Raw genomic sequence first — 26,754 nt, 5'->3', positions numbered from 1 at the left:
CAAATATCCATCCGTACATACACAGACACAAGCAGACATTTGTCAGTTTCCTGCACAAACACCACACTACAGTAGAGCAGATAATACCAAGAAAGTATTTTTATCTTCAGAATTGAATGTAAAGAGAATGTATGAATTATGTTTAGAACAGCATGAGGCAGATGTTTTTAAGGCCTTAAAACCATGTGAAAAAGTGCAAAACTGTAGGGTAACATATGACTATTATTATAGATGTTTTAAAGATCATTTCAATATTTCATTTGGACATCCAAAAAGTGACACTTGTGAGAAGTGTGATTTCTTAAAGAAATTAACAGATGATTGTACTGATGATTTGGAACACAAAAGAGAGCTTGAAATTTAGAAGGAAGTAGATTTGCAAAAGAGTGAAGTATTCTATGAACGTCTTAGGGAAGAAACCAAATGGGCTAGGGAAAATAAAGCTGTTTCATATTTAGCATTTGATTACCAGCAAAATTTCCCACTTCCAGTACTTCCTTCAACAGACGTATTTTATCTGAGACATCTGTGGATGTAAGACTTTAATATACACTGTAACAGCAGTGGTAAGGCTCACATGTTCATGTACACAGAATGTGATGGCAAAAAGGGTCCTGATGAAGTTATTGTTTTCAGATAACTGTGCTGCCAAAAACAAAAACAAGGCACTTCTACAATATCTCTTCAGTCTTGCATATACTAACAAATTTCAGAAAATTTCACATTACTTTCCAGAGCTTGGGACACTCATTTTTGCCTTGTGATAGGGACATTGGGAACATTGAAAAGACGAAAAGGGTTGTAATTAGACTGCACCTTCCTGAAGAGTGGCATTCACTTGTTAGAAGAACATCTAATTTTTTTTTCTGTTGTTACTGTGAAACAAAACATGTTCAAAAGTTACATAGACCACTTTAAACAGTTCTTTAAAACAAATATGTAAACAAAACACAATGAGCTTTTCAAAATTTCACAGTATAAAATATTGCAGTACAGGTTATGCTCGCAAATACATATTTAAAGCCAGCCAGAATCAACACATGACTGTTATGTCAGAGTTTGCACCACTAAAGAAGGCAATAAAAAGTGACATTACCTTCCCAGAGGAATCACTGTATGGTGATCCTTTACCTCTTAAAAGGCACAAATATGATCTTGTCATGAAATTGTAGATATGGATTTCTATGAAAAACTTTTACTCTCTGCAGGAAATGATGATGGTGAACACAGCCGAAATGAAATAGAGTAAGAATATTTTAAAATGACCATGAAGTGACCATGAAGTACTTTATCTGTAAATCAAGTAGGTCAACAAAATGTTCTGAGGCTGTAGATTTTATATTTAGTTAATGATAATATCCTGAAAAAATTTACATCGGGACAGAATAGTTTATGTTATAAGGCATGCAAAACTATGTATAAGGTTTCTGACAAAAGATACTGTAAAATGTCTGGTAATTAATAAACAGGAAATTATGATTCATTATTTGTTGTTATTTTGTTTTCATACTATTTATGTCTGATTTTGCACACAGTATTTCAGATATTAAAGTCTTTGGTGCAAAAACCAGGTAAGTCCAAATATTTATAATTGCAATTTTGATTTATTTATGTGTATACTTTTAATTTCAAAATTTTATATTTTGCACTAAATTACAGGGCTATAAGTCAGTAACATTATGTAATTTCTAAAAAATTCACACCTTTTGTAGATGTCAAACTTTGTTTTTAGTTTTCTCAGAATGTGTATTTTGTGACTTGCCTGGTTTTTGCAGCAAACCCATCAAATAGTACGACTCATTTAAAAAATTTGCGAAAGGTATTCCTTGGAAATGATTCAACTGTATAAACCACTGTGCTCAGATTCAGATGTGGATGTTGAAGACAAATACAAAAAATTATTGAAGATGAAAAATGACAACAAGTCATGCTATAAGATGATAATGAAAAATTTTAAATGAAATTGATAGAAAAACTGAATGACAAACATTCAGTGGGAGATAGTTATTGTCAAGATAGTGAGAAATTAAGAATTTAAGATGATTTGGGGAAGGATGTTTCATATTACTAAAATTATTCTTGGCAGGTATAGAGAGACATTTCAGATCCCTAATCATGGAAAAAAAATAATAATAATTAATGGAACATACACTGAAGCACCAAGGGAACTGATATAGGGAAGAGTATTCAAACACAGAGATATGTAAACAGGATAATATGGCACTATGGTCGGCAATGTTTTTATAAGACAGCAGGTGTTGGGCACAGCTGTTAGATCAGTTACTGCTGCTACAATGGCAGGTTAACAAGATTTATGTGAGTTTGAATGTGATGTTGTAGTCAGCACATGAGGGATGGGACACAGCATCTCCCAAGTAGTGAGGAAGTGGGGATTTTCCTGTACGACCATTTCACGAGTGTATCTGGAATACCAGGAAACTGGTAAAACCTCAAATCTCCGACATCGCTGTGGCTGGAGAAAGATCCTGCAAGAAAAGAACCAATGACAACTGAAGAGAATCATTCAATGCAACAGAAGTGCAAATCCTTCCACAAATTGCTGCAGATTTCAGTGTTGAGCCATCAACAAGTGTCAGCGTGCAAACCATTCAACGAAACATCATCGATATGGGCTTTCGGAGACTGAAGCCCACTAGTGTACCTTTGATGACTGCACGAGGCAAAGCGTTATGCCTTGCCTGAGCCCATCAACACTGACATTGGACTGTTGATGACTGGAAACATGTTGCCTGGTCGGACGAGTTTTGTTTCAAATTGCATCAAACGGATGCATGTGTACGGGTATGGAGACAACCTCATGAACCCATGGACCTGCTTGTCAGCAGGGGACAGTTCAAGCTGGTGGAGGCTCTGTAATTGTATGGGGCATGTGCATTTGGAGTGATATGGGACCCCTGACACATCTAGATACAACTCTGACAAGTGACATGTACGTAAGCATCCTGTCTGATCACCTGCATCCATTCATGTCCACTGTGTATTCCGACTGACTTGGCCAATTCCAGCAAGACAATGGGACACTTCACATGTCCAGAATTGCTACAGAGTGGCTCCAGGAACACTCTTCTGAGTTTAAACACTTCTGCTGCTCACCAAACTCCGAATATGTGAACCTTATTGAGCATGTCTGGGATGCCTTGCAAGGTGCTGCTCAGAAGAGATCTCCATCCCCTCATATTCTTACGGATCTATGGATAGCCCTGCAGCATTCACGCTGTCAATTCCATCCAGCACTACTTCAGACATTAGTCAAGCCCATGCCTCGTCATGTTGCAGCACTTCTGCCTGCTCACAGGGGCACTACACGATATTAGGCAGGTGTAGCTGTTTCTTTGGCTCTTCAGTGTATACGAAACACCTACACTTTGCTGATATATTTTCTTCTTAGCCTATAGTGCATGTAAACTTCAATAATTAATGGAACAAACTAACACAGCTAGTTTGAAATTGGGCTTGTAAGTTGATTACAGTACGCAGAAGCAGCATATAAACAACAAATTCGAAAGAAAATATTAGAAGTTAATAATGAACCTTAAAACAAGTGGACGGAGTTCTATATTTATGATAGTTGAAGACAATTAATGGCTGGACAGTGTGTAGATACATGGTGAAAGACCCCCCAGTTGTGGTAAAGATAAAATTTATTTTAAAAAAAAATGATAGATGCAAGGACCAACCATAAGAGTCAGCAAAGACATTAATTATAAATGCACAGAAAGGCACAGACAAATGAATAAAAAACATCATTCACTTTTCTTCGTGCATGATTTTGTTTCACTCTCTCGTATGTAGAAGGATGGTTCAGATGTATTGCTAGAAGTATGACGTGTGATGAGTGTTTTGTATTACATGTGAGTCTGGATAAGAGAAGGCTTAATAACAGTATTAAGTATTTTTATTGAAGTGAATTGGTGCCAAGTTGGCAGAATTTCCTTCATTGTGAAAGGCACTGGTGTCCTTGGAGTTGGCTGCCTGCATCTACAATTGAATTGTAGGAGAGGAAGACCGTGGTCATATTTCATAAGATTATCAGAAGTAAAAGAGCCTTCAGAAGACAGCAAATATAATTAAATATATATAGTTATGGCTACACACACAGAAAAAAAGAGAAGCGACACAAGGTAAAGTGAATGAAGAATAACACAATTTCGCACATGCAGAACATTTACTAATGATGCAGTTTACCATCCTTCAATTTTTTCCATTTTAATTATATCATTATCATTTTATTATTATTATTATTATTATTATTATTATTATTATCATACAACTGGCGACCTAAGTGCCACTACTTCAGGGCACAGGTTGCAAGTACGGTTTGTTAACTATTGTTATAGTAAGAAATTTCTATGACAATGTTATTTGTCATAAAAACTAATTGTCTGTATTTTCTGATTGCTTGAATTACAACAGGGAGCAAGTAAAGCACACAGGCAAAAACTGAGGAGAAATTTTTGAAAAGAAATAAGAGTTGGTCACAGGTGATGTAAAATTTTCCATAATAAATCACCGTTTTGTTTGGCACAGCAAAGGTAGGACAGCTACGCAAGTTGCTTGCATGGTTATGCTTGGTAGCATGTCTTTGGATGATTGAAACCTTTTCCTCATTATTCCTTCCTTGAATTTTATTGTGAAAATTTTACAGGAATTTTTCAATGTAATATGCATTGTCAGTAAAACATAAAGAATTGCAACACAAAAGTTTGTATGTCATAGTAAAAGTAAAATGGGATTCAACATAGTGTAAATTACAATCATCACGAGTAATAATTAGCATATGAAATTTCTCCATTTTTTTGTGAAATTTTAATTTTCACATATTCATAGAACTCAGCGGAAAAAGATATGTCCATTGTTCATAGCAATAGCGAAAACGCAATCAGCCAAGATGGAATAGAATTGCAGGATTGAACAATTGAAGTTCAGGTGCCACATATACCTAGCACAGAAAGTTTAAGTAGGTCAGAGATAAGTGTCACAGATGTGACAAATGATAGTGAGACTCAGCAGCAGAATAACTTTGATGGCACAATGTTTACAATTCATGAGACAATGTCACGCATCTCTCACAGTGACATACTGCTCATGAATGAAACATTAGAGAGTAATACAAATATGAATCTTGACAACATGTTATGAAGACCACTTGTTCACAAAACAAATTACAAATTGAACATTTTACAGTGAAGTGTAATTTTCTTATAATAGACAAACTTATAGTTAATTGTCTTATTGGCATGGACACATTTAGAACATACAAAACACAGATTGACATAGGTAATGGTAAATGCCACTTTTATGTAAAGAATCAGATTTTTTCTATTGATTTAGTCAAAACACATGATAAAAGCAACAAAAACAAACCAGAGTCAAATGTAATAGTATAATTTTCATTTCCAGCTGTATATTTCACAAACAAATATGATTCTGAACAAGAAGCAAACACTGATGTTAGTTACGAAATGGTGGAGCAGAAACTAAGTGAATCACAGATACTAAATGATATGCAATGACAATAACTTTTGAACTTGTTATTTAAGTATGCAAATGTTTTCAGTAAGGAGCCAGGATTATTGAAAGACTATGAATATGAATTTGAAGTCTATCCATATGAAACATTTTGTGTAATGTCATAACCTATTGCATGGGCAAAATGAGAGGCAGTAAGGGATAAGATCAATCATGTGATTAAATGGGGACTTATACAACCTTCATTTTCACCCTACTGTAGTACTAAATTAGCAGTAAGTAAATCGGATGGATCTGTAAGACTAGTTCTTGATGCTAGAAGCAACAATGAGAATTTAGTACCAGTACGCATACAACCAGACAACTTGAACGAACAGCTTTTAAAGTTTTACAATACAAAATACTTCAGTATACTCAATCTAAAGGTGTCCTACTGGCAAATAAAGCTCCATAAAGAAAGTAAAAAATACACAGCATTTGTTTAAGGTTGCAGAAGTTCTGAATTCCGTGTTCTACCTTCTGAACTGAACATTAGCACAGGTGTATTTATATCTGCACTGGACAAGGTTTTAGGACCAGAACTGCTTAGAAAAGTCAGTATTTAGATAGACGACATGCTAATAGCCACACCCACTTGCTTAGAACAGACTGATTGAACAGGTACTTCAATGATTCGTAGTTTACGGAGTAACAGCCAATTTAAAAAAGTCTAATTTTGGTAAGGAGCAAGTCAAATTTTTAGGACATGTGTAAGAACAAGGTATATTACCTGATCAGAAAAAACTTACACCATTGTCCCGCTCCAAGGAATAAAAAACAACTAAAAGCTTATTTAGGACTATCATCTTTTTTTGTAAATTTGTACCACAGCAACTGATAAACGGTGATGCATTACTCAACATGTTACAAAAAAAAAATAGGCCTTGGACATGGGATGATAATCATCAGGAGGACTTTAATAACATTAAGCAAACATTGGTCAAATCAAACATTCTTAACCACCCTGACATGTCAAAGGATTTTTGTCTATGCACAGATGCCTCATCTCAGGGGCTGAGGGCATACTTGTTCCAGATGCAAAAAGAAGAAGGTAAAGGAGTACCCAAGGTCATTGGTTTTGCTAGTCGAACATTATCAAAAGCAGAAAGATCTTACTCTCTGTCAGATTTGGAAAGTTACACTGTAGTATGGGCATCTAAAAAGTTTAAACATTTTTGTGGGGTAAGAATACCAAAGGTTACTGTGACCATCAGTCACAGTCATTCCTTTTAACATGTAAACTATTGCACTGTAGATTAGCTAGGTGGTGTCTATATTTACAATAATTCAATTTCAAGGTCGTTTATATTACAGGAAGTTAAAATGTTATTGCAGATGCCTTGTGTGAGTTATCACAAAGTTTAGAGGAGTTTAGTGAATTAACAGAGCAACATGCAGAAATCAAAATGTTACTAATGCAAGGTACAACACAACAGTCTGATCACCATTAGTTTTGCAAGAAAATGAAACTCATACAACAGCAAGATCACAGATGGAGTTAAGTCATGCAAAACCTAAAGCAAGATGACGGTGGAAAGGTAAGTAAATGGTATCAGGAGTACAAGGGCATTTTGTTTCATAGGCAACATGCAGAATCTGATCAATGGTGTGTGTGTGTGTGTATTCCTGAAGATTATATCAACAAATTTATAAGACACCCACACAAAGTATGGGGACATTATGGAGTAGGCAAATGTAATGAAAAATTTGCAACACTCCGTTATTTTGCAAATTTGAAAAGACAAGTCCTACAGGTATTAAGAAAGCGTGCAACTTGTCAAAAATCAAAACAGTCCAATGTGTCAAAATATACTGATATACACCCAATACTCACAAAAAAACCTCTAGATATAGTATCCCTGGACATAGCTGGTCCATATCCAAGAAGTAAAGGAGGAGTAAGATACGTAGCATACTATCTTCAATTTTTCCATTTTAATTATATACTTACCATTTATTATTATTATTATTATTATTATTATTATACAACAGTTAAAGAAGTGGACAGTTAAAGAAGTAAACACAGAAGTAAAAATAGCCTGAAGTGGGTTTGGGAAACTGAGTGGGGTTGCCAAAACTGAGTTTCCAATGTGTATGAAAAGGAAATTAACAACCAATGAGTGTAAGTAGTTATCTTTTAAGGAAGCGTGACATGTTTTAATATGAAAACCTTACAAAAACTGAGGGTTGCTCAGAGGGCAATGTAGATAATAGGGAATTGCTGTTGAAAGATAGGAAAACAAATAAAGGTTTGAGGACACAGATTAAGGAGATGGAATAATTATGACAGTAATGAAAATGAAATGTATGTGAGCAGAATACGTAGCCAGATGAAGGAATGGTAGAGCAACCAAAGAAGTTTGTTGCAGGACTCTAAGACACAAGAAAAGTCAAAGACACTAACATAATGAAAGGGGGACAGATGACATTAGAAAATGCCCTGGTGCAACATGTATACCCATAGCTGACGAGTTTTGCGCATGGAAAATTTTAGATGGGGCCTTTATCCAACAATGGACATGAAATGGATAGAGAGAAAAAGAGAGAGAGAGAAGGCAACTTTGATTATTTTTCACATAGTGAAGAATCAAGAAAGAGAAAACTTACAGATAGGAGTATAGTTGTTGAACCACTTAAGTTTGAAAATACCACAAAGTGAAATTACTTACCCTCACTAGTGATTAATTAATGTAGTCTATTCCTGTATCATAGACATTTGCTTAAGCATATCAAAATGATATGAAATAACTCACATTACAGGGCACACAAACACAATTTGTTCATACATGCAGGACTTTTTCAAATTATTAGATGACAGGTTGCCACACATTAAATAATATTATTATAGTGCTAGTGGAACATAATAAAATTTCACAACAAAAGGACTGTTTCAACAACATTTAATTGTCATTGTTCCATCCTGGATTTCCTCTTATTTAAAGCATGGTTTAGGCATATTACCTGGCTGCCATCAAGCTGCCACAGAGACTAAGTCTGAGCCATCCACTGAAGATGCCATTACAACTAGCCAACTAGCCAACCTTCAGACCATCTGCATAATTTTGGAACACTGTAGGAAGTGGTGACTGCAGGAGAAAAGGTTACGTCTTCTGTTAAAGTTTCTGCATTGCTGTATCTGTTCATGGTTCAGTGGTAAATGTCACATCACGTAGATATAAAATTGCAAGTTTGGGTCCACTACTCCTTTTATTTGTTAGATCATATTTGATCTGTATGCTAAAAGTATCAGTCTGACAAAATCTGAGAACTTTCTAACACACAAGTAATAGCAAAATTTCCCAGGAAGATTTCCACAAAAGAGGTCAGGGGTCGATCACGATCAAAGCAGTTTATGCATGACAGTTTCCTCTCCATAATGTGGCCACTGTCCACATGTCACCCCCCACCTGCCACAGTCCATGCGGCAGCAACTAATGTTCACCCCGATGACCGCAACATGATGTACCTTGGGCATGATTCTGCTCTCACAATAGCAAGCAAAAAATATTCCATTATTGTAGTTTAATTTTCTACATGAATAAGTTCAGTAAACCAAGTGAACATCATACAGTAACACGCCTTGTGTAGATTGCAAAGAGTGTATTTGTCAGTTGTCATTTGTTATATGAAGTTCCCACATTCGTATTGCAGTTATTACTGGATTTTGCATAGCTGAATCTTATGAATGGCATTATAAAATACAGCAGTAAGTGGAGGAAAGCCTACCATTTGTGACCTGTTGTTCGTTTTGGGTTTATTAGAGGGGTAAAAGAAGCTAACATTTGTACTGTGTGCAGGCCAGTGCTTTTGGACAAATCACATGAGAAAAGGATTTTCTTGTATCAAGAAAGATCATTCTGGCACGAAAGATTTACCACATTGAGGAAGTCTAGATAATTCACATATGTGATCAACTGAGATCATTTAAACATTGTACGATATTTTCATGCAGTACATAAGTTTCATAATTGGTTATAGCAGTATGTCATGCTCTGATCCAACGTAACAAAACTCGAATTGTTGACTATTACCGCAAATTCGTTTAAAGGACATAAGTTCACTTATTGAGCATTCCTACATAGTACTGTTACTAGTGAAAAGCTATGATGCCTTTACATTAATTTATTACAAGAAACTAATGGCTGGTCTACAATTAAGGACATCTCCTTGAGCAAAGTTCAGAGTAAACAGATAATATTTCACATCTGGTGCCAAAAAAGAGTGTTGTGCACTATGAAATGCTCCCCTCAGATGTTCCCACTGTAGTATAAGAAAATGACTAACATAAGTGTATAAATTATTGCTACTGCACAATAATGTCCACCTATACTTTACCAATTTCACATGATAAGTCATCCAGCAATTAGTCTGGGAAGTCATCTGTTACACATTTACTCTTATGGTCATGGATACTCAAATGTTCGCCATTTCCAGTCCTTATCAAATAAAAGCAACTAACCCTGACAGAAATATTTGCATCTGAGAATATTTTACAGTGCATAATGATTTTAATCTATTCTACAGTCTGAAGGTTTCTCTTGCCCTGAGCATTGCAGCAGCACTCTGGCATGTACTCACCAGATCCTTTGCCATTTGTCATGCTTGTCAGATATGTTTTGTCTCTGGGCCAAGATGTACAACAGTTTTGGACTTTACTCACACCTTGTGAATGTGATGCAAAAACATTTACGGAATTGAGTGAAGAAACTTTACTGGATATTGTGGATAATATAGACAGTGTTATTTCTAATAACTACGATGGTGCTGCTGTTATGAGTGGTCAATGTTTAGGTTACAGACTCTAGTGAAAGAACATTTTAAACATGCCAGTTTTGCTTATTATGCAACATTAATGGTATTTTCTGGATAGAAAAATACTTAAAATTAAGGAAAGGCAACCAGCTGCCAACAGCAGACTGATGCACAGATACACATGATGAATACAGTTTACACTAGCATTTGGCTCTTGCTCTTTTTCTGTTAAGAGTACACACATTCTCAGACACAACCACATAGACACCCAAACATACACATTCACAGTTGCAGTGTGACTGACTAGTGAGTTTTTGTTCACAAAAGTAGTTGCCTCGCTAGATGGAGGTGGTGAGGAGGAAAGGAAGTAACATGGGGTAAGGTGGGGTAGTGCAAGGTAGGTCTTCTATCAGATAACCAGTGGCTGCACAACAAGGCAAAAGGAGTTCACAGGGTAGAGCATGTATGGGATAGAGAGAGGGAGGAAAGGCGAAGGTGGGGAAGAAGAGGAAGACAGGGAGGGGAGAGAGCAAGGGAGAGGCATGTAAAAAGGGTGGTGAGAGGAGTGGAAACAGAGAAAGAGAGAAAAAGAGGGGGAGAGACAGAGCCAGCATTTCCACATGGGCATGGTGAGGAGGTAATACACAGTCTGGACGTGGATGGAGGGGTGTGGACAGAAGAGAGGGAAAAACTCAGATGAGGCAGTGGGAAACAAGTTAATAAAGTTTAGTCCACAGGGATTGTGAGATTGCAGGATATAATGGACAGACAATTCCCATATGCATTGTTCAGAGAAACTTGTGCTGGAAGGGAGTGTCCAACCAGTCCATATGGAGGAGCAGTTGTTGAAGTCATTAATGTGGTCGTGCATGTTTGGCAATTGTATGGTCAAGTTTGCAGTGGCCATTCATGTGAGTGGAGGCAGCAAGGGCATGTAGGAGGCAAAGACCAAAAATAACAGGCACAAGGATAAAGAAGGAATTTTGCTGACTGATAAATGAAATGTCCTGGACAGATGCAAAGAATACTTTAAAGGGGATTTTGGGGAGCATCTGTACCAGGTGTGAGCACCTACTCTATTACTTTGCAGATCTAAAGATAGAAGAGCCCACATTAGAATAAGTACGGAAGGCAGTATACTATCTAGGAAATACAAAGCACTAGGAATAACTGCAGAACAGATGAAAAAGTGGGGGAATTGTATCCATAAGTGAATCAACAGACTTAGTAACCTGATATGGAGTCAGGTAAGAATGACGGAAGAGTGGGCCCTTCAGTGTAATTCACCCAGTACATAAGAAAGGAGAAAAGACTTCTTGTCTGAATTACTGAAGTACTACACCCCTGAATGTAACCTACAAAATTCTCTCTAGTACTATCTGCTACAGGCTAGTTCCTCACGCAGGAGAGATTCTGGGAGGATTTCAGTGTGGCTTTCGGCATTACAGCTAATCAAATGAGCAGATATTTGTCCTGAGACAAATACATGAAAAGACATATGAGTACAATATTGTGCTTCATAACATTTTGTAGACATCATACAGGCTTTTGATAGTATTGGCAGAGACATATTCTAAATGATTTGTTATTGGTGGTATACCATGTGTTTCTGTTTTGCACACTCAAGCAACATTGGTTGGCACCAAGGCTCCAGAGTGAGAGGACAGTGCATAAGTAATTGGTTTAGCATTATTAAAGGAGTCAGATAAGTGGACACCCACTATACAATGCTTCTCAATATGATTCTTGAAGTAGCCATTTAGAAACTTCAAATATCTAGTTACATTGGCACAAAGTCAACTCAGATATGTGCATATGCTGATCATGTAGCACTTATTAGTAGAAGAGGAGTTTCACTAGAGAGAACAAGCCACACAACCAAGAGGCCTTCGTATCAATGAAATGAAGACTAAGTACATGAATCTCTTTGGCAGTCAAGATTCTACTATGTTTACACTCATGGCCATCTGTGACTATAGCCTATAGTGCCCGCCCAGTGTGCTATAGTGATTCATTTTTGAAAGCTTAAAAACAGCTAAACAAAGAAAACGTATGCCATTTCGGAAGAAAAAGGGTTGAAATTTTTGCAAAAGCAAACATTGCAGTCAAAAGGTTCCCAATCAGCATTTTTCTTAACAGTCAGTTTCAAAGAGCCAATAATTTGCGTGTTTACTCTCGTAGTGTGACAACATTTTAAATTTGTGCAGCTAATCATTTACAAACAATGAAAACACATGTGAATTTCGCCAAAAATGGACATGAATTTTGCTAAAAATAGATGCAAATTTTGCCAAAAATAGATGCTAGGTTTTCTGGTCCCTACTGGTGTCATTACTTGCAGTAACCAGGCAGTGAAAAAAAATATGCACAAGGTAGAAAAGTTCTGGGACTGGAAATACTTAATAGCTGCTCTGTAAGAAATACTTTATTTTCTCACAGTACTTAAAAAGTGTTATCCTTTGACACTTTTCTTCTTCTTCTTCTTGTGGATTATTTATGACCGGCACTGCTTCTTGCCCCCAGTCACCATATTCTTCTGTCTTGAATTTCCTCAACATTCATTTTCCTTGCTTCCACTGCCTCTTCCATATCATTTTGCAAGTTGGATCATCTGCAACCCTTTCTTTTCTGCTGGGATGGTATCCATCATAGTATCCTATTGGGTATTCTGTTGTCATTCATCCTATTCACATGGTCAAACTACATCAGTGTTTATGCTAGATGTCATCACAGATATATCTGCCCATTTTCATCCTTTATTGGATTTTATCACTGCTTATCCTGTTCATCCTAGTCCAACTTGAGCTTCATCTTATATAATCCATCTCTTGCAAGCAGATGATTCTTACCTTTTCTTTAAAAAAAAAAAAAAAAAAGAAAATAAATGTCCCAGCCTTCCTCTCCATACGAAACTACAGTCTGGACTATAGTCTTATACATTCTCCTCTTCATTCTTCTTCTTATCAAAGTTATTGCCCTTATTACAGTTCAACCTTTATTAATTCTACTAGTGATTTCACCACTGCTTGTGTCCCATTTACTAAATAATATCCCTTTTCCACACCTACAATTATTTCTCCATCTACCTCCAAACTATCTACTTTTTCCATTCTAGCATCCAAGTACTTATTCTTCTCCACGTTCATCTTCAGTCCAGCCTTGTTTTATTCCTCTATAAGGTTTTTTTTCATATAGCACAGATCATATTCATCATCTGCTTGTACAATCTGGTCATCTGCAAAAAGCGGGCTAAATATCTTGCTGTTACATATTGTCATTTTCATAACCTGGTATTTTCTATGCCATCTGCAGGACTGCTCCTAGATAAAGCTTAAAAAGAGTGACCGTGATAGCCCATATCCTCGCTGCAGACCTTTATTTACCTCAAATTCTTCTGTCCAGCTATTCCCAATCCTTACTCTCACTGTATTATTTTCATGTAATTTTCTAAATTAAATGATGAGCATGCAGTACTACAAAGACAGCAACTTAATCTTTTAATTCAAAGAGAATTAATGTTTCTCAAAGTAGCAACCTCCCTTTGAAGAGGATAACATGTCTGCTCATGACTACTTGAGCAGCAAAAGGTAATTTCCAAAATTACTTGCAAGTGATATAAATAGTGTGTGCGACAGTCATGGCTCCAGTTATCATTTTTGTTTACGCTACTGACAACTACAACAAGAAAATATGGCAGTAATATACCTTAACTGTCATCCAGATATTCATCATGAACAATTATGTTTATTGTGTATGCAGCTGAGAGCAATCCTTTTCTGCTGTATCCAGGGTACACAGTAGCTATATCACAGAGAAATAGTGAGAGACTTGAAAGGAAGCTTTTTGTCAGCCACCCTCAAATTGTGAAAATACAGGTACTGAAAGACATTCAGTTTGTCACAGTCAATAACACACCTCATAACAAAACCACACTAGTCACAAGCAGCATTTGTAGATTTTCTGTAGCAGTGACGACTTCTAATCGTAATTGTTTAACCCAGCAAGAGACTAAAATAACACTATGTTCTATCATAAGTTTACGTCTATTGAACCATGTGTTTTTCCTTCTTTTGTGACATTTGGTACAATATATATGAAATGAGAAATCAACATCAATCTTTCTTTTACCGAGTTTAACATATGTCTCCCCGTGGCAATCCACACAATTCCTAAATTTGTGACTCAGCAATAAATGATATTCCCAACAGAAGTTTAAATCACTTTCTACAGTACACAGTACTCCTGCTAGGTATGAGTTGTGCAACTCAACACTACACTGGCTTCAGTTCATTAGATTAGATTAGATTAGTACTTGCTCCATAGATCATGAATATGACACATCGTAATGATGTGGAACGTGTCAGGACAACACCACATACAAAGTTTGCCAAGGTAATCCCATTCCTGATGTCCAGGCGGAGCTTCAAGGAATCCTCAGAACCTTAGGCCCCCTACAAAACCTTTCACCTGACTCCATCAACCTCCTGACCCCACCGACACCGCGCACCCCTACCTTCTGCCTTCTTCCTAAAAATTCACAAACCCAATCATCCCGGCCGCCCCATTGTAGCTGGTTACCAAGCCCCCACAGAACGTATCTCTGCCTACGTGGATCAACACCTTCAACCCATTACATGCAGTCTCCCATCCTTCATCAAAGAGACCAACCACTTTCTCAAACGCCTGGAATACTTACCCAATCTGTTGCCCCAAGAAACCATCCTTGTAACCATTGATGCCACTTCCTTATACATAAATATTCCGCACGTCCAGCTTCATCCTGACCCACAACTTCTTCACTTTTGAAGGCCAGACATACCAACAATTAAAGGGAACAGCCATGGGTACCAGGATGGCCTCCTCGTACGCCAACCTATTCATGGGTCGCTTACAGAAGGCCTTCTTGGTTACCCAGGCTTGCCAACCCAAAGTTTGGTACAGATTTATTCATGACATGTTCATGATCGCCGACCGCGGTGGTCTCGCGGTTCTAGGCGCACAGTCCGGAACCGCGGACTGCCTCGGGCATGGATGTGTGTGATGTCCTTAGGTTAGTTAGGTTTAAGTAGTTCTAAGTTCTAGGGGACTGATGACCACAGTAGTTAAGTCCCATAGTGCTCAGAGCCATTTGAACCATTTTCTTCATGATCTGGACTCACAGTGAAGAACAACTCCAGAATTTCCTCTCCAACCTCAACTCCTTTGGTTCCATCAGAGTCACCTGGTCCTACTCCAAATCCCATGCCACTTTTCTTGGCGTTGACCTCCATCTATTTAAAGGCCAGCTTCACTCATCCGTCCACATCAAACCCACCAACAAACAACAGTACCTCCATTATGACAGCTGCCACCCATTCCAAATCAAACGGTCCCTTCCCTACAGCCTAGGTCTTTGTGGCAAAATGAATCTACTCCAGTCCGGAATCCCTGAACCATTACACCAACAACCTGAAAACAGCTTTTGTATCCCGCAACTACCCTCCTCACCTGGTACAGAAGCAAATAACCAGAGCCACTTCCTCATCCCCTCAAACCCAGAACCTCCCACAGAAGAACCCCAAAAGTGCCCCACTTGTGACAGGATACTTTCTGGGACTGGATCAGACTCTGAATGTGGCTCTCCAGCAGGGATATGACTCCCTCAAATCCTGCCCTGAAATGAGATCCATCCTTCATGAAATCCTCCCCACTCCACCAAGAGTGTCTTTCCGCCGTCCACCTAACCTTCGTAATCTCTTAGTTCATCACTATGAAATCCCCAAACCACCTTCCCTACCCTCTGGCTCCTACCCTTGTAACCAGCCCCGGTGTAAAACCTGTCCCATGCACTCTCCCACCACCACCTACTCCAGTCCTGTAACCCGGAAGATGTACACGATCAAAGGCAGAGCCACATGTGAAAGTAACCACGTGATTTACCAACTGACCTGCCTACACTGTGAAGCTTTCTATGTGGGAATGACCAGCAACAAACTGTCCATTCGCATGAATGGACACAGGCAGACAGTGTTTGTTGGTAATGAGGATCATCCTGTGGCTAAACATGCCTTGGTGCACGGCCAGCACATCTTGGCACAGTGTTACACCGTCCGGGTTATCTGGATACTTCCCACTAACACCAACCTGTCAGAACTCCGGAGATGGGAACTTCCCCTTCAGTATATCCTCTCTTCTCGTTATCCGCCAGGCCTCAACCTCCGCTAATTTCAAGTTGCTGCCGCTCATAACTCACCTGTCTTTCAACAACATCTTTGCCTCTGTACTTCCGCCTCGACTGACATCTCTGCCCGAATTCTTTGCCTTTACAAATGTCTGCTTGTGTCTATGTATGTGCGGATGGATATGTGTATGTGTGCGAGTGTACACCTGTCCTTTTTTCCCCCTAAGGTAAGTCTTTCCGCTCCCGAGATTGGAATGACTCCTTACCCTATCCCTTAAAACCCACATCCTTTCGTCTTTCCCTCTCCTTCCCTCTTTGCTGAAGAAGCAACCATTGTTGCGAAAGCTTGAATTTTGTGTGTATGTTTGTGTTTGTTTGTGTAGCTATTGACCTGCCAGCACTTTTGTTTGGTAAGTCACATCAACTTTGTTTTTAGATAAAAACAAAGATGATGTGACTTACCAAAGGAAAGCGCTGGCAGGTTGATAGACATTTGTAAATGCAAAGAAAGAAACATTCCACATGGGACAAATATATTGAAAAAAAAAAAGATTCTGTGACTTACCAAATGCGAGAAACTGCTGGTAGATGGACACAATAAAATACACACAAACCACACAAACACACACACAAATTTCAAGCTTTTGCAACCCACGGTTGCTTCATCAGGAAAGAGGGAATGAGAGGGAAAGACGAAAGGATGTGGGTTTTAAGGGAGAGGGTAAGGAGTCGTTCCAATCCCAGGAGCAAAAAGACTTACCTTAGGGGGAAAAAAAGGACAGGTGTACACTCGCACACACATACACACACACACACACACACACACACACACACACACACATATCCATCCGCACATACACAGACACAAGCAGATATTTGTAAAGGCGTGGACACACACACACATATCCATCCGCACATACACAGACACAAGCAGACATTTGTAAAGACACTATGCAAGAGACTCACGATTAATAACTACATATAATGATGAATTTCAAAAAGAAATAACAACAAACATTTAAAATAACAATTGCCTCTTGGTAAAGCTACACATGTGACAGGAAATACATACTCTGCATTGTACTGCAGCCAAAGATTAAAAGCTTCCACTACGAGTAGCTAACAGCCGTCAACACCAAAACATCCAGGGAAAAAGTAAATGGACAGAGAGAATTCAGGCTAAAACAATTGTCGTGTCTGATGAAATGATGACTATCATTTTCTGTAGAAAAAGGAAATGAATCAAAATAATGATTTTTTATAAAGCTGTAACCTACTGCAAAAAATGTGGGAAAAAGTACTACACTAAAGTCAACATACATACGTGTATATTTACTAACAAAGAAAGATTAATGTTACAGAAATACTGGGATCCACTGTTACTGTGATAGTGTGTTGTAAACAATGAAGTGATTTAATTCCACCTTTAAAAGCTACAAGGAGGGAGGGGGAGGGGGGATTAAACTTAAATTTTTACATGAGGTCATCAGATCTACTAACTGAAGTCGTCCAATCTATTGATCATCCATCAATGCTGTTCTATAGTAAATCGACAAAATAAAGAGAAATTGTTTTAACAAGCAAAGTATCTTCAAGGTAAATCCTTAAATTAGCTAATATGTACAATGAGCAAATATTTTTAAAAGTGGCTGTACAAATAATGAATCATTACCTGATCTCCAGATAGTCATATTTACAACTGCCTGCCTCAAGCTCAAAGTCTGTGACATTTAACATAATCTGCTGACCAACTGGAATGGAGATGATCCAAGTGCAGTCCTGACCAGGGAGATAATTTTGTGGATATCGTGGGGACTGGATAGCACCCATTGTTGAATGGAAAGTGTGCCCACATGCTGCAAATTAATGTAAATATTTGCTGAATGTAGTCCACAAAAACAGCTATCTGAGAATAAACTTTTATACTAAAATGAATCACACATGAGTTATGGCTTGTATTATTAAAATTTATTTTCCTTTTTCAAGATAATCAATGACAAAGAAGCTGTTTTGAACTCAGAGCATTCTGCTCATACCTCCTCTGAGAGACGAAATCGAATTTGTCTATTTTGGCATAAATTCCAAACACTGCTTTGGCAGACGTTCTATTTGTGGTGTGCAGCAGTTGACCAATGGCACATGGATAGTAACAAGTCAGTACACTAAGACAGTTTGATTCTTTTCAGAATGGACTGGACAGTATCAAAAAATATATTTTTGCTTTAGATTTTGATCATGATTCAACAGATAAGACACTCACCAACCTCAAAGCTTCTTCAGAATTACAGATTCAAATGAAATTAATGTACCACAGTCTTTCTTTTGATACGACTATGCACTCGGCTATTTCATATACTTTTACTTGCATAACATCAATTGGGAACATCCACACATAGATTATCTTTAACAGGAATTACATGTATGAATTCAACCACTCAGTTTTTAACTGTTGAAACTAAAGGAGATTTGTAAATGTGTACCAACCTTGGATGAATAAAATGTCAAAACAAAAGGCGTTTGATGGGACCATTTTCCAGTTTATCCACTCAAGCAAAACAGATGCAACACCATATAAAGAAAAGCTTTTCTTACGATCAGTTTTATATATGACTTACGGAAAATACAATAAGGTCTGGTTCCACCGTCCTACTTTGACAAATGACACCATTTTACAAATAATAAAAAAAAAAAAAAAAAAAAAAAAAAAAAAAAACAACAGGACATGCTAAATCATCTAGAATAAACAGAATATAAACTGGTATCGAATAGTTCAGTTGACCTACATAGCTCAAATGCAGACAGTGGCATCAAACATTCCCTTGATGAAAAAAAGAATATAATAAAAAAATTACGAGGGTTGGAACTTTATTAGTGAAAACTAATTATTTACAGCTCGTACAGAATAGATTCGTGTTTCAAAGCTTTACTGACCTTCGAAGTAGTCACCACCATTGCGTATAACCCATTGCCAGCTATGTGGAAGTTGTAGCATACTCTTAGCAGTGCCAGTTGTGCTGACAGTGCGAGTGGCGTTGTCTGTTGCCCGACGAGTTTTAGCAGCTCTGAAGCAAATGCCATGAAGTGTTTCCTTCAGTTTAGAATTGATGTGAACTCACAAGGGCATAAGTCAGGGGAATGCAGTAGGTGGTATAGCACTTAGCAGACCCATCAGTCAAACAAATCAGTAACAGCTTGCACTGTATGTGCTTGAGCATTATCCTGCAAAAAAGCTGGCCATCGCTTGTGTTCCAAAAATGAACAGCATAGAGATAGAAGTGATGACACTTTCTGCAGGACCTGACCATTATTTTGCAGGACAATGCTCAAGCACGTACAGTGCAAGCTGTTAATGATTTGTTTGACTGGTGGAGCTGCTAAGTGCTATACCACCTACTGCACTTCCCTGACTTAAGCCCTTGTAAGTTCAACTCGATTTCTAAACTGAAAAACACTTCATAGCATTCGCTTCAGAACTGCTACAAATGTGTCAGGCAATAGACCGCGCCGCTCAAACAGTCAACACAACTGGCATTGCTAAAAGTATCCTATGACTTTCACATTGCTGGCTGTGGGTTATACACAATGCTGGTGATTACTTTGAAGGTCAGTAAAACGTTGAAATGGGTATCTATTTTGTACGAACTTTAAGTAAATAGTTGCCATTATTTAAATTCCAACCCTCATAATTTTTTTATTATCTTATTGTTTTCATGAAGGGAATGTTTGATGTCGCTGTATTCATTTGAGCTATGTAGGTCAAAAGAATTATTCGATACCAGTTTTTTAGACACACACACACACACACAAATCTGTATGGAATAAACCGAATATAGAAGTACAAAAATCACACAATTGGAATGGAATACTTGACAAATTATTGCAAATAATTGGACACCATCACTAAAAACAAAACCAGAAACAGAAATGTAGACAACAAGAGTATGTTTCCATCTTACTTCAAAATTCGAACTTTGAGTACACTGAGCTTACATGACATGAGTTGACACAACATAACACATTTCCATCATGAGTGAAAGCCAACAAAGGGAACTGAAGCTCAAGCTAGACCTACATAGCTCAAAGGAATTCGGCAATAGCTGTCATAGAACCGCAAAAAGACTGACACAATTGACAACTAACAAAAACAAATTCCTGCACACTTAACTGACTCTAAAATAAAATGATAAAACAAAAATCATACAGTTGGAATTGATTCTTTGCTTGACCTCTACAGCTCAAACGAAAACAGGGATACCATACACACACCCAGTTTGATTCAAATGTTTTGCTGTACCTACGAAGCTCATACAAAGAGAGGGGTACTAGGCACACCTGCACAAAGCAACAACAAACTGAATAATAACCAAGACAAATTATTAGAAAATTGCAAATATATAATTGCAAGTGATTGCTTCACTTGACATATATAAACCAAATGAAAACAGGTATAATACACACCCTCAGAATATAACATACAAAAATACATAAAGAAACAAAACTAATTCACCAGAATACCCTTGGAAATCATGTGGAATACAGAAAGAAACAGACAATTTGTGAAGAAAAAAAATTGCTACTTGTTTCTCTGTCAACAATTTAAGCTGTGCTCCCAGGTTCCACCCAAACCACACCCTCATACATCACTACATCATGATATAGTTGGAATAAAAGCACAGTTAACAAACAGCTTAGATTACACTACAAACTAAGACATTCACAGACAACATTTTATATCAGGCTTGCATCCCTCACAATGTAAATTAATGATATTGTACAGGATATCATGAGTCAGACTGGATGGGTGAAATCAAACTGTGATGTTGACCTGACATTTGTTACAACAGAATAATATTTCAAGAACATCAATGCCATCTCTGTGTGAGGCTTTGAAATGTGTATAAATTTGTCCTTCACATTCTTAAAAACTACTTCACATTTATGTGCTGACAGCTCTTCCCACTGCAGTAATTATGTGTCCATAGAGGCAGGGTAAATCTGCAATATCTGTTACTCAATAAATACAAAATACGCACTTTACAGTGATACATGTGAGTGAATAATTTTTCAGATATGAACACGTATAATAATTACCTCCTTGTTAATTATTACTTTTTCATTTAGCTTTCATTAACGCAAAGAAAATTTTTATAAAAACAATAATTTGATCAAATTACTTGTCTCCACAGTGTTTTTTACTCAACAATAGAAGTTGTCAAAACATTAAATTATCTATTTGCATGTACAAGACACTATTAATCCAAGCATTAGTATAAAGCTCCATTTGATGATCATTTTCACACAAAATACTAAACAATGAACATCAGTAGCTTCATTAATGGTCTACAAATATTTTGTCCACAAACATCTTCATGCACCCATTTGCCTAAATGGTGTTTATTGTAGTAAGAGCTTGCCAAAAGTTTCTGAACTGAACAGAGTGGATCATAACACTACTAAAGTGGTAACATATAATATATCAATTGAAAAACAAGAAAAAAAGATAGATGAAATTAAAGGCTAACTGTTGCATACTTACTTGTTGAAATGTCTATCTGATTGTAACGTGCACTAAATCCTTGGTAATTAATACTATGATCAGACTGAAACACAACAGTCATTACATTTCCTATGGTGATCAATACTGGTGGAAGTCGTTCACCACAGAACCTGTTATGAAAATGAAAAGTATTGCAAATTTACAGTCCAGTCAGTAGAACATCAAAATATCAGATGTTTTGAAATCACAATTATGAACACCATGCAGTAGTAACTTCTCTCAACTACTTAAATGCATCTAAAAAAAATTCAACTGACAAATTTTATATAGGATTTTAGAGGAATTGAGCGTTGACAGAAAAATGAGGGAAATTGTGAAACAATCCCTGAAAGACTCGAACATACTAGTTAGGTTTTTATAAAAAATCTCTGAGTCCTTCAAAATAAAGACAGGGGTCAGGCAAGGAGATGGATTATTTACATTTCTTTCAAATATCACCTTGAAGAAAATACTGAAAACCTGGAAAGAAGGTCTGAAGTTGAAAAAATAAATAGAATACACTTTGGGGAAAAAAGGAAAAAATGGAATTCATGTGTTTGGCTCCTGCCAATGACCCTGCCCTTTTAGCTAGAAACTGGAAGGATGCACAAAGAATGCTGGAAATCTTGCATAAAACTGCTGGAAAGATGGGTTTTGAAGTCTCATATGAAAAGCTGGAATGTATGGAACACTGACACCAAGAGGAGAAGTACCTGTAGGTAAAATATAGAAAGGTTAAAAGGGCAGATGAATTCAAATACTTAGGAGAATGGTTCCAAAACAATGGACTGCATAAGAGGAAGTCAAAGGAAGAACGAGAAAATTAGACCTTGCCTACAACTAACAGAGAATAGGTACAACGAACAATGATAGCCTACAAGAAGGTATCAGGAACTATAATTCAGTTATAAAACTATAACGACTCTTTGCTTTAAGAGTATAATGTCCTTTCTCATGCATAAGGTTGATGATTTCACATTGCCTAGTGCATAAAAAATGTCATGTGACTAGGGCCTCCTGTCAGGTAGACCGTTTACCAGATGCAAGTCTTTCGATTTGATGCCACTTCTGTGACTTGCGTGTCAGTGGGGATAAAATGATGATGATTAGGACAACACAACACCCAGTCCCTGAGCAAAGAAAATCTCCAACCCAGCCGGGTATCAAACCCAGGCCCTTAGCACAGACATTCTGTCACGCTGATCACTCAGCTACCGAGGGCGGACACCTCGTGCACTGAAGTACTAACGCCTCTCTTCCATCATTGAACTTGAAATGCAGTCAGTCTCAAGACTAAAACTGTTGTGTTGACATTTTGAGTGATGTGGTCTATCGCCCAACAAATTTGTAGCAGTTCTGAAGTGAATGCCATGAAGTGTTTCCTTCAGTTTACAAGGGCTTAAGTCATGGGAGTGTAGTAGCTGGTATAGCACTTAGCAGCCCCATCACTCAAAGAAATCAGTAACAGCTTGCATTGTACGTGCTTGAGAATTGTCCTGCAAATGATGGTCAGGTCCTGCAGAACGTGTCATCACTTCTGTCTCTATGCTGTCCATTTTTGGAACACAAGCTATGACCAGCTGCACCTGTTGAGCTAGTGCAGTTGCCATGCACTACCCCACAAGCAAACACAAATGTGCCTGTCACTGACAGCACTGCATGTTTGTCAACATTACTCGCCAATGAGGTATTACTTACGCATCGACGATTTCTGATATTTACTTCAGGAGGGAAAAGAACACATCCTCTGGGCTTTATCAGAGCATTTCGAAATGTTTTACCTCATACCTGGACCGAAGCCCATAAATTTAGATTTGTTGTTGGATACACACAGGTTGATGTCCTGCTATGGGCTATGCTCATGGTGGAACATTTTCACTATTATGAACAGTTTGAGAGGCCATTTCTGAATAAGTATTGGTCTGAGGCCATACAAGAGAGACTCAGACGTGAAGTAATCAACCCAACTCCATTCAATAGCAAGTAAGGAAACTTATGGGACTATTTTGAAAGACACAGGATGAACTTTGTATCTCAAGTAGACGTGCTGAAAATTTTAAAGAGCCATCTTCCTGCCCACATTAGGGAAAACTCATTACCATCCTTGAACACGACACCGAATACTTTCTATCTGTACTGGACTCAATAGATTTAATATATGACAAGAGACCAGTACAACAGAAGCCTGTAAATACGCCGATAGCAACACCACATTGATTTACAGACCAACAAGTAAACAATGGATTAGTAGTACAACACAGATGGCAAACTTAGCCGACCCAAACTTCTCCACATCAAACCCACAAACAAACAACAGTACCTTCACTTTGATAGCTGCCATCCATTCCACATCAAATGCTCCCTTCCCTACAGACTACGTATTCGTGGCAAATGTATCTGCTCCAGTGACGAATCCCTCAACAATCACACCAATAACCTGACCAGTGTTTTCCTCTCCCGCAACTATCCTCCAGACCTTGTCCACAAACAGATCTCCCGTGCAATACATTCCTTTCCGCCCAACAACAATGTTCCTACCCCCAGACCACACAGAAGCATCCCCCTTGTCACTCAATATTATCCTGGCCTCGAATACATCAACAAGTTACTCTGTCAGGGATATGATTTTCTCAAGTCAAGTCCTGAAATGAGATCATCCCTTGACAATATTCTCCCACACCACTCAAGAGTTGCCTTTCATTGCCCGCCTAACCTCTGTAACATCCTTTTCAAACCCTACAATGTTCCCAGACCACCTTCTCTACCCAGCAGTTCCTACCCCTGTAACCGACCCTGCTGCAAAACCTGCCCCATGCATCCCCCCACAACCACCTACTCCAGCCCCACTACTGGTAAAACATACACAATTCAAGGCAGGGCCACATGTTAAATAACACATGTCATTTATCAGCTCACATGCCTGCACTGCACAGCCTTTTACATCCGTATGACGACAACTAAACTGGTTGAGCGTATGAATGGGCACAGACGAACTGTCCGCCTAGGAGATGTCCAATACCCAGTAGCAGAGCATGCCATCCTGCATAATTCTAGGGACCTAGGAACCTGCTACAACGTACCTTCTATTTGGCTTCTCCCACCCAACACCAGTGCCTCGGAACTGCGGAGATGGGAACTTGCACTCCAACACATCCTTTCATCCTGCCATCCCCCTGGACTGAACCTACATTAACCAACCTCACTCCCATTTACTCTTCAGTCTTCTTTTTCCCTCTACTCTTTAGCCATTCATGCATCTTTTCATCCTACATAGTTGTGTTTATCTTTATACTATATACCTCTTTACTTCTGTATGCATCCTTTTTGGTTTGAATCTGGCACAGTACTTAACAGTAGAATATCTTTGGCTTCCCTCTGACAACCATGCCTCCATCCTTGCTACCCTCCCTGTTTACCTTTCCCTGTTGCTTCATAACCTGGATTGTGAGTAACTAAATCCACTTTCCATTCTTCCCCCTTTTTCCCCTCTCTCCTCCATGATGAAGGAACAGAGTTCCGAAAACTAGGAATATAAATTTTCTGTTCTGTTTTGTGTTATCTATCGGCTGTACTGAGCTGAAGTAAGTAGTGGCCAGCCCCTCTATCTCTTTGTTAGTATTTGTTTCACATCTTTATATGAGATTTTCCATTAATCATTTAATATTTTATCTTAATCAGTCATGAAAAACGATTTTTGTTTATGCACCTACGCATCTTTTCAACTGGCAGAAGAAGAAGGAAATCTCATCCCTAAAGGAATTAGCTTTGCCAGTCGCACCTTATCTGAAGCTGAACATTCATATTGAGTCACGGAATTAGAGTGGTTGGCTGTAACTTGTACCTTTAAGAAGTTTGTATATTTCCTTTGGGGTATGCACACAAAAGTGTACTGTGACCATCGGTCCCTATCGTTTTCGCTAACTTGCAAATTGCTGCACCGATGGATAGAAAGGTGGTGTGTATCTTCAAGAACTCGATTTTGAGATAGTATATATAATAGCTGATGCTCTTTCTCAACTACCACAAGGCTTAGAGACAGTCAAGGATCTTTTGCAGCAGAAAGGTGAAATAAGAGCTATGTTGACGGAGGACAAAACACTCCGACCATACTATGTCCACATGTGCAAACAAATTGAGCAGGAAGACACATGCAGGAGTAAGGTAAGAGCAAAACTAGCACATAACGGCGATGAAAAATTAAAAAATGTTTTTCACTACTCACAAAGGTGTTTTGTTCCATAGGAAACCTTCCGAACAAGAGAAATGGCATGTGTGTTTGCCAGAGGAATATGTGCATGATTTTATCTTATACACACACAATACTTGGGGCCATTATGGCACTTCAACATGTACTGATAAAATAGCTAAATACTGTTATTTCCCTCCCTCAGACAAAGAGTACTAGAGGTGGTAAGAAAGTGCATTGTTTGCCAGAAAGCAAAACACAGGGCATAAGGTGTTACTTAGAACACATCCCAAATCTACAAACATTGGAAAACTGAACCATAAGTGGCAATTACTACACATCGGACCATACATAATTCCCAAAATCCCCTACACAGGAGCAAACAGATTGGCACACATGAACACAGGTATAGACAAGGACCTTTATCCACACAAGACTTGAGAACATTTATATACTTTAGAAGAGGTGTGTACCCTCTAAGCTGTACATATGTATAACAAAATTAGACTTAGGATGCGAGAAAATCACATACCAGAATTTATGTTGTTAGTTGATAAGGAAAATTTTTGTTTAAGTTTTTTCTTATACACT

The 26,754-nt window shown here is 38.1% G+C and overlaps 1 protein-coding gene across 1 annotated transcript in view; it reads right to left on the bottom strand.

Moving 5' to 3' along the window:
* The window catches only part of LOC126285435 (cubilin-like), a 780,558-nt gene that overhangs the window by 517,117 nt on the left and 236,687 nt on the right, over window positions 1-26,754 (bottom strand). The window contains exons 23-24 of the mRNA XM_049984824.1: window positions 21,978-22,108; window positions 18,114-18,297 (exon numbers count right to left, since the gene is read on the bottom strand). Of these exons, the coding sequence (XP_049840781.1) occupies window positions 18,114-18,297; window positions 21,978-22,108 (315 nt within the window). The remainder of the gene's footprint in view (window positions 1-18,113; window positions 18,298-21,977; window positions 22,109-26,754) is intronic.

This window comes from Schistocerca gregaria, chromosome 8 (genome assembly GCF_023897955.1).
Source record: "Schistocerca gregaria isolate iqSchGreg1 chromosome 8, iqSchGreg1.2, whole genome shotgun sequence".
Lineage (NCBI taxonomy): Eukaryota > Metazoa > Arthropoda > Insecta > Orthoptera > Acrididae > Schistocerca > Schistocerca gregaria.
Note: the sequence above shows the minus strand (reverse complement) of the source record. Positions and strands in the feature narration are given on the sequence as shown.